The 12,684-nt window shown below is 41.2% G+C and overlaps 1 protein-coding gene across 1 annotated transcript in view; it reads left to right on the forward strand.

Annotated features, from left to right (window-relative positions):
• The window catches only part of LOC138299639 (long-chain fatty acid transport protein 2-like), a 645,148-nt gene that overhangs the window by 288,564 nt on the left and 343,900 nt on the right, over window positions 1-12,684 (forward strand). The window contains exon 3 of the mRNA XM_069238086.1: window positions 10,201-10,359. Within this exon, the coding sequence (XP_069094187.1) occupies window positions 10,201-10,359 (159 nt within the window). The remainder of the gene's footprint in view (window positions 1-10,200; window positions 10,360-12,684) is intronic.

Raw genomic sequence — 12,684 nt, forward strand, 5'->3', positions numbered from 1 at the left:
CCACAGACAACCTGGTAAGACTGATGTGACTGGGTCTAAAGTGGCAGAAAAATGTGCTACTGGGCAGTTTACAAGTCCATTGACCAGCGTCAAGACAGAGAAAGAACATGCATCACGCTCATGACAAAACAATGTGAAAGACTTTGTGTAGTCAGGACTACCCAAAGCCAGAGCTTTGCACAGACTGCCCCTTAATTCAGAAAACACTTTCATACAAGCCTGGCCTAACACTATGAGATCAGTAACTTCTTTGTGAGTCAGCTTCTGTAAGGGCTTAGAAATGACTAAAAATTAGGAATCCATTGGTGATAGTAACCTACCATCCCTAAAAACATCCTGATATCTCTCTGTGTGGCTGGGGACACATCTGCAATATTGTTGTGACCCTTTCACTGGATATTTTCCTTGATCCCTTCTCAATCTGGTGACCCAAATATTTCACTTCTTTCTGGCAGTATTGCAATTTAAGTGGTGACACTTTATGGCCATACTTTCCCAAATGGTTCAGCAAGGCAATCGTGTCATGCGTCTCATGCGTGTCATACGTGTCATACTCATCCCTTGTTTCGGACGCAATCAGTAAGTCATCAATGTATTGTACCAAGGTCGATTGGAAAGGCAAGTCCAACGACTCCAAATTCTTTTTTAAGATCTGATTGAATATGGAAGGTGACTCTGAAAACCCTTGAGAAATTCAACACCAACAGTAAACTCAATCTAGAAATTTAAAACAAAAGAGAAATTGGCTATCCTCATGAAGAGGCACAGAAAAGAAGACTTGAGACAAGTCTATAGCAGTGAACCCTTCAGCATCACATGGAATTTGAAATATTATCACAGCTGGATTTGGCACCATGGGGCAACATTTGATCACAATGTCATTTATTTTTCTCAGATCCTGGACAATTCTAACTTTCCCACAGAGCTTTTTCAATCTCATTATCAGTGAATTACATGGGCTGCTCAACACCTCTTTCAAGACTCCTTTTTTCACAAATTCTGCAATTATTTGGGCAACCTTTATAAGAAAATCTTGTGGCATATGTTACTGGGGAATCTGAGGAAAAATTGCATTCGGCTTCACAGGAACTTTAACTGACTCAACTCCCTTTATCAGACCTATCTCTTTTCCTGTCAGATCCCACACTTTCTCCTTAATCGTTCCCCGTAAATCAGGATGAAGCTTCTTCACTGTGAACACTGGAAAGAAATTAATCAGAGGGTACTCCTCACTTATTGTCTTGCACCCTGTCTCTGGAGCTGGGTCATCCTCATCATCACTATTTGTTTGTATCTCAATTCCATCATTTGAGCAAGTAATCGAGCACCTGGTTTTACACAGCAAGTCTCTTCCCAATAGTGATACCGGACTTGAATCCCAGACTACGAATTTGTGCAATCCTTGAAGGTGCCAATCTTAAGATGAACTGGTTCTGTAATTGGGGTGGTCAAATACTGATTGGCTACTCCTACAATCTGAACTGTCTTTCCCGAAAGGGGCAAGTTCGGAACTTCTACAGATCTTACTGGAGAATGTGTAGCTCCTGTGTCAACCAAGAATGAAAGCTTGTGACCCATTACCTTTCCCTTTACATAAGGGCCTTTCTGATCCACTTCTAAGGAAGCTGCAAGCACACATTCCTCTTCATCTGAACTCTTGCTCACCCAATCATCGTTTATTCAAATCTCACTGTGTAATGGGAATTGGTGTGCTGTATTATTACTATGGTTGGACCTCTGACCTGCGACCTGTTGAGGAAGCATCACCTGCTGATGTTCCATTGGGACTTGAGGTATTTGAATTTGCTGTCTACGTACTATTGGAACATGCTGCTGCATTGGCTGCAACTGTCTCATTTACATGTGGCATTTGCACCTGCTGCATGGGTTGAACATTTTGCATCTGATTCACATTATTATGAAAGTTCGGATTATGACTTCTCATTCTCAGTCCTCCAGTGTTTTGGGACGAGTTGATGTCACCTGTTTGCTGAACAACACCTTCCTGCACCATCATTGGACACTCCCGCTTCCAATGTCTGGCCGCTCCGCAATCTTGACAAGGCAACAATTTCTTCATTCCCTGTACATCATTTTGAACCTCTACAATACCCAAATCTCGACCACGATTCATCTTACCAATTCCTCCACGACCTCTATCTCTCATCTGATTTTGAAACACCATATTCCCCTGTTGCTGCTGTTGTTGCTGTTGTGGAAAGTTTCAATGCATCCCTGTTTGTGCAGCTTTAAACTGCATCCATATCCCCTTTTCTTTCAGTTTTCTCTGCTTCAACTCAGTCTTGTCACTACAGTACTTTGCATACTGCAACACCTCATCAATCGGCTTTGCTTGCCAGCACATCAAATGACTCTTAATCATCTGGCTAATTTCAGACTTCAATCCTTCCACAAATATGAACACAAAATTAATCATGTCTTTCGGCTCAATTGTTTCTGTACCACTGTAATGCTTAAACGCCTCTAACAATCTCTCATAATATGCATTTTCTGACTCTTTGGCTTCTTGAGCTGTGCTGTCTATTCTCTGCCAGTCAATGTTTTGGTCAAAATTCTTGTTTTCAGAAATTCAGTCACTTTGTAATAATATTTAATGACCTCAGGAGACAGCGCACCTGTAACCTGATCCCTCTCTGGTTCTTTTGTCGGCCAATCTATACTCCTTTTGCACTCCGTCCACAAATCAGCTGGAACTACTATCTCTAATAGAGTGTTCAAGTCTTCCCACAGGCATTTTGCAAGTTTCACAAACTTGTCTATATGCTGGTACCATTCTACTGGCCTCTCTCTCAACCTAGGGTAATCATTCGTAAAAGACAAATTGTCACTTCTACTCCAAGGGACATGAACAAAGTTCCCTCCTGGAATTTCTCTCATGGGTACGATTTTTACCGGATCCTTACTCTGCTGCACATTTGCAGTCAGCTTTGCAGAATCCCTTTTTCTTTCATCGCTTTTCTTTACCCATCTGCCTTCCCATCTATCTAATGCTCCCCGGGTCTGGGCACTTTGAAGTAACTCCCTAAGGTGTGCCTTCATTCCAGTAGATCTGATGTGTTCAAAATCTTTAGTGTCAAAATCTGATCTGTTACTCCTTTTCAAATGTTTTGTTTTCTCTATTTCTATGCCATACTTCTCTGCCAGGTCTGTTAACCTTTGATGCACATTACTCACCTCCCTTATAATATTCTGGCATAGATATCTCAACTCTGCTTCTGTGTAGGACTCTAATCTGTTCACACCCATAGTCCCTTCAATGAGCTCACCCGCTTCCATTTCTAGTCTTGTATAGTCCAAGTACTCCTCTCCCTTAGGAGTACTTTGCGGGGTATTCAGCTTATCTAAAAATTCAGTCAATTGCTAGGCAGTCAAGCCCTGCAACAAAATATTGCTGACCTGGACAGGTGGTGCCTGTTGCACAACTGTATTCGGATTCTGCGGTGTCAATAATTTCAGGCTCTAACTAACATTCGATCCTATGATAGTATCGGAGGAACTCATAATGGACTAAGGTCTAGTAATGATCTCAATCCATCAAAGGTCTGTCCCCCAGGAGAGACTACTCAGATTTTCTCATTAAGTCCTCCCCTTACTGTTTTCTCACTCAGGACAGCCTGTCCCCTGCTCTGTTATTCTCCTCTGAAAACAAAGGTACGATTGGACCAATGGTAACAGGTACAGATACAGCATCTGGGCTTGGTCTGATACTCAAGTTCTGTGTTGCGTGATTCCCGCATTCCAGTTCACTAGTACAGACATATCTGACTGTGTCCCTGTTATCGGAGTGTATCTTGGCAACACCTGTGGCTGCACCTGTGATAGCAAAAGTGGAGCTGGCTCAGTCTGAACCAACATTGGTTTCAGGAAAACCTGTTCGGTAGACACTATTAGGTTTGTGGCAGTTCCAGCAATGGGTACATCAGGGTATAATCTCGGGACACTCTGCTGTGGTACCTGATTTTATGCTACTGGAGTGGCAGGTGCATTAAGGCTGCTCTGCATTGGGCTCTGAGTCATAGTTGGATTAACCTGTACTGGAATTATTGTTGCGTTAACCTTGGTCAGAGCTGCAGGATTCATACTAGTGCTTGAACAACTCTCTTGCGCTGCATACGGTGGAGGGTGATTTCTCAATAGCTGTAAAATAAACTCATCATCGTCTGACTCTTCCTAATATGTCAGTGGTCCTTTAGACTACATTGGTCTATGCTCCCTACTCTCAGAAGGGCTCCTCTTTGTTTTTCTGGGAGTTTTCCTTCCTCCTCTCTCATTTTCTTGTGTAATTGCTGGGAACAACTTAATCCCCTGTAATGTCTCGGTTCTCCAAAATTTCTGAATGTCGTCCCACCTAGCCTCCGCTAGTGTCCTCTCTGCCTTCCTCATTTTCCTCTCAAATTTCTGTTGCTGTTGCTGTTGCTGTTTTGCTACTAACTCCCAGATCTCCAATGCTTAGAACTGTGCTGGTCTCGGAGGGGGTTTTAGGTCATACAGTGCCGTATTCAGATTCTCTAAATTCCTCAAATTAAATGTTCCCTGGGCAGGAAACACTAAACTCCCATCCTTCTCTGTCACTTTGCACTACTGCTTCAACCAAAGGCATGGCGCAGCACCCTTTTGGTTGATTATAATGTAAACTGGTGTACCTTCTGACGGTTGTATATCCCCTATACTTGTTGTAATGTACATATCTCTCCTTAAAGCACAGTTTAAAGCTTTAAAAAAATTCATTTTTGCAATCTTTGTGTTATTCAAAATCAAATCAGGAAGTGACTTTTAATCCCAGAATTCTCTCCACCCACCTTCTCAACCAATTGCGTTTCACGGACGGCAGCCAATCGGTGTGCGACCCTTCTCACTAACTAACCTATCCCAATGCATCACACTCACAAGCACTGCAGCTGACAAAGTCTTGCAGCTTGTCCTCCCAAACTCAAATTCACATGAAACTAATGCAAATTATTACGAGCACTAAACAAAAATCAAAACCCAATTTGTCCCTTTACTACAGGTGAGGTAACACAATTGCTTCAGAAACTTTATGGATTTTTCACTGATGTTCAGCAATTCGTGCACTTAAGAGTAGAATTGCTGAACATGTGAGAGCACTTAACAATGTAGACATGAAATATCCAATAGTGATACATATAATGAATTGTAATTCACAGACCAATCATAAGAGTTTTGAATTTTTTGGATTAGAACACATCCCCAAAGATCCGAGGGGTGGTAATAGAGAATTAGCCCTACGGCAAAGAGAAGCACTCTGGATCATGAGATTAAGGACCGTGGAATCGGGTCTCAACTCCGAAAGGGAGTTGGAATTCTTCCTTGCAGACTAAGAGGTTACCCAGATTTGTTGATACCTAGGTTAACTCAACCATTCATTATTATTGTTATCTGTTTTCTCTGTTCAAATAAAAAATTTGTTATTTGGTTTATATTTTTCTCCCATTTCCAATGGGGTTTGAACATTGAGTTATGAATCAAAATCCTTCAACAACGTCGCTAGGGTTTTGTTTATACCCTGTTTAATCTTATATAGATGGGTTAATTTGGATACTATTCTTTCTGGTTTAAACTTCAGGAGACAACATATTAGTGCTCCTTCAAATCTTATAGCACCAACCCAAACAAGAGGGATGATTTGTTTGTTAGCTTGAGTATACTTGTTGATCTAGCCCAATTGCCCGTTACATAGGGACAATAGGTTCTGGATGGCTAGTTGCATATAAAATTGCAAGTTGAGGATGAATTGAATTATGACTATTGTTTTAGGAATTTTGGTTTAGAGTCTAGTTTGGCTTCCCATAAATCTGGGATTATGGTGTACCTTCTATTCGTAGGGACTTTTTGCAACATTATCTTGCTTATATTGTATAATTTTTTTGAAATTTTGGTTTTCATTCAGTGCGCGCTTTTATTTTGATGGTTTATTTTGATGGCCTTTCTGGATTCCTAATTTTCGGGTCTAATCATGATAGCACAGTCGGCAAATAATGGTGCTTTCCCCTGCATTGTTTTGAGGTCATTCCGACTTCTTTGACTCATGATAGTCTGTTTTTTAGTTTTATGATTCAGCGTGCGTGCTTTCCAGTAGTCCTCTTTTCATTTTCATGACATCACGTATACAATTTGAACTGGCGGCACAGTTTTACTTCCGGGTCTTAGATGCCAGACTCGTGAGTCGCGCACTCGCGTTTCACAGCTTCCTCACCACGAAATAATTGCGTACTCGCATGCCCTTGCTCCTTTCACGTTCGCTTGTGGGGCACACTTCAATCTCATCTCGGATGCGGTGGGTACCGGTGTCTCCATTATTGTTAAGATATTTGTTTTGTTGGATGGATAACCCGATTGTGGTTCTGTACTGTGTTTGCATTTTCTTGGCGTACCTAACAGCCTTTACTTACGATACATTTTAAGTGTTGCATTAATACTGAAGATGTTTTCTTTTACACATATCTATATCTAGGATAAATAATAGGAGACATTTGGAGTTTGGTTTGGTTTAATATTATTTCTTAATGTGGTGTTTAGACTAATGTAAAATGTTTGCTATTTAATTATTTTCATTCTGTTTGATTTCACGCTAGATTTGGATTTTTAACGAAGACTGGTGTACTTGATATTTACTGATCCTTGGAATTGATACTTATACTGATATGTGAAATCGTACCTTCAAGGATTTAAACCCTGTGAAATAGGTAATCATAAGTGGAATTTTGTAGGCTCACTTTCAATTTGAGGACTTTCCGCGCAAGGATTAGCATTATTCTTTGTTCTTTGATTTGTATCTTTTAGTCTGGAACGTGTGCATACACTGCCTATAGGATCCCGGTCCATCGCTTACTTATCAGCTCATATTTCATGGACGTTGTTGGTTGTCGTTTGAAGTAGGTCAACATTTTGAGGATTAGGAGGTATGACTTTTAAGTGTTATTGCATGATTATCAACACAGTGGTGTCCTCTTATATGAACACTTGAACTTGTGGCCGGTGCACACCAGTGGTTGTTGTTCTTTTAATCATTTAGTTTGGTACTTGTGGGTAGACACATCTATTTCTATTTTTTCGGTTCCCATTCCACCTATTTGGGTTATTCTTGTTAGAAATAAGTCACTATGCGGTAAGCAGTTCGGCTATTTTGTTTAGGCTCCAACTAGAGTTTCTTTCTAAAATTTCCTTTTTGAGACTTTCAATGACTAAGTTCTAGTATTTTGGTTGCTAACTCAATGAATATATTTACAATTGTAGCCCTGAAGAAGTCGTTTGGGAGCTGATTGGAGTTTTCCCAAGACGAAACACGTGTTGGCTTAAATTGTACCAGTTTGGAGATGTTGTCAAACTTGGTTTGAATTGCACCGCTATGAAGACATGTGTACATGAATGAGGAATAACTATTTAAAGCACTGAATAAGACTTGACTCTTTCAAACATGTATTAAAAGTGGATGTTGGACTCTTTCTAATGATCTACTGAGTATATTTATATAAGAAGTCTTTGTTAGGTGTGCCGCACTATATACTATTGTTTGTTTGGGTTATTATAACCTGTAAGGGATGGGTGTGTTCCCTTGTGCTGGCACCCTTGCTTTTTTCTGCTTTCATGTTTACTTGAATTAAATTTATGCAATTTATGATCCTGAGCGCTTGCATGCCCTAATCCTTCACCCCACTATCTGGTGCAAATAGGACTCACCAGATCTCATTTGAAAAATTCTTTCACTCACTTTTACTCACACTCTGACTTGTCGACCACACCCGATTGACCTATTAAACCAGACAAATTACAACGAAAAAAACAAGTGCCTCAAACATTTTTCAATATACTCCGGAGTCTTAGACCACACAGTGTCCGTATACCAACAACCACGTGGGCAATTTTTTAGCACAAAGCGCCCACACATGTGATGTTCGACGACTTCCCTACTCTCACATTTCTGAGTATGCACACTCCTTCTACAACTTCATTTGGAATACGCAAACTCTCTAAGCCCTCACAAACACCACAATTCACCTGCGATTTGCATAAGCTATGCAAGCGCAAAACCTACTTCATTCACACTATCACTAGAATGCCGAGAACATTCTCAAACAACCATTGGCAAGCTCTGAGATTCTGGGAAAGTCACTTTAGGGACTTATGGGCACATTTTCTCTCCAATTTGTATCATTGAATCTAAACAAATCGAAATCTCTGTGATGATAGGCTCTTAAAAACCATGTACCGGGCTTCTATGATAGGCTCTTGCTTAAGGAGACAAACCATGTACCGGACCTCTATAATGGGCTCTTAAGGATACAAACCATCCTCTGCTACCATGTTGGATAGCGCGTCGCACCTTAATAAGTAAACTTACAAGGAGACATGAATAAGTTGATGAACCTTTTGACTCACTTTGAGGTTTTGTCACCATATATCCTGTACATGACAAATCAATAACCAATAATAATCAATAACTTTAGTAATCAATAGGAGTCAGTAATTGTCACACACCATGACCTTTCAGCCATGTTTAACCACACCTTTATATAAAAGTTAAAATGTTTATTTCCCTATATTAACAATGCTAATGTTATGTAACTCAATCTCAAAATCAAATGATAAACTTCCAGAAACAACACTGGCTGACCAAAGCGGCGAATGAATCGTAATCTAATCAAAGCTTGGGCTACTACATATTCTAAGGTTACAATACAAATTATTAGCAAGAATAGCTGCGCAAATGACATTACATACATTTAGATTTAGCAAAGAAAAGACATCAACTGTTATTACATGTAACGAACTTCATCAGTGAGAACCCTAACTAACATCAGATTAGAAGCATGTTTGGGCTTCATGCAAAACAATTTAGTCACTCAAATTTAGAAAAACATCTAACTATGGCTCCATCAAATTAGCGGTTGGTACCTAGAAACAAAAGCAAATAGACTTAGCAAACAGAATCATAGTCAATATACCTATCCTCCGTTTCGATCAGCAAGCTGTGACAGTCTTCGTTCTCAGGACATCAGTTTGATCACCAAACATCAGGCTTCAACTTTAAAGTTCAGAAAAGGTAAAGTCTCTTTAAGCACTAAAGTTAAGCATGCCTCTTCTCAAGACGTTCAAGAAAGTGATGGCCTTTAGGCAAAATCAAAAATGGGCAAATGGCCTGTCTTCCCTCAGTGCAGTCTGGCTAAGTTAGATTTCCTAAAACTACTTCCCAAGTCCATATTGGTTCAAAAATCGCATGATTGCATTTAGTCCAATGAAACTATAACTTCAAATCTACATTTCTACTAGTACATGATTCACATGACAATGATTGATTCTTGTCCCTTCCATTCTCGTCATGGCGCTCATCTGGTAACAATAATGTTGCAGCTTAGACTCCAGTAAGTGAATTCTTTGTCTTATCCTGAGAACTCACATACATTATATTAGACATTGTTGCACTGGCAAGTACATAATCTCCTAGCAAGCAGTTCTCATGAGAAAGAATTTTAGATACGAGCACTTGGTCAGCACAGTGGACAATCATAATTTAATTCTTGAAGCATCCATTTTATTAAATGCCTAAGCAATGCAGCTTGACATGAGGCCGTGCAACTAGGCCAAGACCTCGTTAAGTTAAGGTCTATAATTAATAAAGCTAGTACATACTGCATAACCCTTAATATGACATATTACTACATTAGTTCAAACATAAACCCAACACTGCATATCAATAAGCCATTAATAAGTACACTTCATGAACCTTGGCCGACACTCTGGTGGGCGCACCTTCAAATGCGTGCATTATTTTTCTCTAAGTTAATACATTTTCCACACAAATTCAACACTCAGAGTACATGAATAATCATTAATAATTTCATTAAAAGCTTCTGCGTTAACAAGTACAACAGACTTTCCACGTTAACTGCTGCATTGCTTTCTCACAAGGTTTACACCATACATGTAGAATACATATATCTGTTGGTCATAGGAATACCTTGAACAATGTTTTAAAAGGATAATTAAAGTACATTTCGGAACTATTGTGCTTGTTGTCTGCTTGTTCAACAATCTTCCACTGCTGCTCTGGACACTTGAGGTGATCACCCCGCACTAAGATGCTCTTTACCTTGTGACCTATGATAGGGCTACATCTCTCGCATTGTACTTATTTTGCATTTCTATTTCATATTTTCAAAGGTCTACCGAAGGCTGCAATTATTAAACATAGAAATCTCTGCCTGGGGCCAACTATGTTTGAGATATGCAGAGTCACTTCTGAAGATGTTATCTACACTTCGATGCCCCTCTATCATGCCAGCGCTTTAGTTCTGGGGCTCCACGGATGCATAAGTCTAGGTCAGTATCCCTGGTTAGATGTTTTTACAGTTTAGACGTAGTTATAAAAATGGATTGTGTTATAATATGTATTTATTTATGTTGGTAACCAATCTAAAGAACAATGGGAGAGAGGCCATCCTTTAGATATGAGCAGTGACTGAAGTCACACAATGCCTTAACAGAAAGGCACAAAAATAACAAGCATTTGCAATGCAATAGGTATCGTATTTGTGAGAGTGCAAGCTATTGGTGTTGTAAAAGACAAAGGCCCTCATTACGACCCTGGTGGATGGCGGTATTATGGAGAAAAGTACTGCCAGCAGACTGGCGGTACTTTTCCCCATAATATGGCATTGGCAGTTTGGCCCAAGCCAAACTGCCAATGTACCACTACGTCCGCCACAGCGGTAACAGCCTCCGTCCTGCCAGGCAGCCGTCACTAGACCGCCCGTGGGATTATGACCCCACCTACCACCATGGTTTTCGTGGCCTCCTTACCGCCATGAAAACCATGGCGGTAGGCACTATCAGTGACAGGGAATCCCTTCCCTCTCACTGATAGGGGTCTTCCCTGCCCCCGTCCCCCTCCCCAGATCCCCTCTCACCCCCTCCCTTTCCAGACACACCCCCAACATACACGCACCTTCACGCACCATCACACACACTCATACACACACTTATACCTACATGCACCCACACATGCATTCATCCATTTACACACATATTAAACACACTGACATGCAAACAAGCACACATGCATTCACACAACATAACATACATGCACTCACACATCCACACTTGCACACACATACCACACGCAACACAGACCCATATTCACGAACACACAAACATACACACACACACACACACACATACACACACACAAGACCCCCACCCCGCTCCCCTGTCAGAGCACCCAACTTACCTGATTTCAGGGGGTCCTCTGGAAGGAGACGGGCGGGGCGCTTCTGCCAGCAGCAGCGTCCGCCAACAGAACACTGACAGATGGTATCATGGGTCATGATATGGTCTGCGGCGGTCTACTGGCGTGGTGCTGCTGCTGGCAGCAGCGCCACTTTACTGCCATCCGCCACCATGACCGTAGCCGGAATTCCACCATCCTTCTGGCGGTATTCCGGCTACGGTCATAATATGGCGGTCGGCTGGTAGCCACAGCGACAGTCTTTTGGCGGCCGTCGCCTTGGCGGTCGATGGTTTTTACCGCCAATGTCATAATGAGGGCCAATGTCTTTTATTTATGTGTTTTTGATTTGGAGTGTAGGGAATGTGTGTAGTGTGGAGTCAAAAAATTTGTTTTTTTATTTTAACTGTTTCTTGTGGAATTTTGCGTATGGAATTGTGTGGTACATAGTGTATTTGTGTATTGGAATTATGTGGCATGGTAAATATATATTGGTGAGAGCTGAATAGAATAGATAGAAAGGAAGATAGAGAGGGATAGATAGTTTATTTCTTCACTGAGCGGATACAATGCAAACTTTCCTCACATAGAAGGTACTAGGCAAGCTTCCCTCACAGAAGTTACAATGCATGCTTCCCTCACACACATCTGATACTGCACAGGCAGCAGTGTAAGCTTCCCTCACACACAGCTCAGGCAGCAGTGCAAGCTTCCCTCACATGCAGCGCAGATATAGCACAAGAGCAATGCAAGCTTCTCTGACACACAATCAGATACAGCACAGCAGCAGTGCAATATTCCCTCAGACAGAGCACAGATACAGCACAGAAGCAGTGCAAGCTTCACTCACACCAAGCAGATACAGCACAGGCAGCTGCAGTGCAAGCTTCCCTCAAACACATTGCAGATACAGCACAGGTAGCAGTGCACGCTCCTATCACACACAGTGCACATACAGTACAGGCAGCAGTGCAAGCTTCACTCATACACAGCACAGATACAGCACAGCAGCAGTGCACAAACTATTGGCATAGCCAATAGGTCTTGCCTTTGGGACCTTATAAGTGTTTAGCCAGAGCTATTCGCTTTGCCAATGTCTTGAATCTATATTGTAGATCACTGTGTCTGCTGTTAAAACACCACAAAATGTACAAAGGCAGATTTAATTTGTTTCCTTCCTTCGTTTTATGATGCACCATACAAGTGAGCATTGAGCCAAATCACAGCACTTTCCCAAAGTGCTGAGAAGACGATGTCAGGCCCACTGAGCACTAGTCTGTGTACAAGGGTTTCTCTCTGTCACTTGCAGGTTTGAACAAGATTGGGGAATGGGATTCAAGTTTTGGCATGCTCTTCCTGCAATAACAAAAAAAAAAACTAGGAACACATTTAAATACTCACACCTTTACTGGGGGCACTGC

This window comes from Pleurodeles waltl, chromosome 6 (assembly GCF_031143425.1).
Source record: "Pleurodeles waltl isolate 20211129_DDA chromosome 6, aPleWal1.hap1.20221129, whole genome shotgun sequence".
Taxonomy (NCBI): domain Eukaryota; kingdom Metazoa; phylum Chordata; class Amphibia; order Caudata; family Salamandridae; genus Pleurodeles; species Pleurodeles waltl.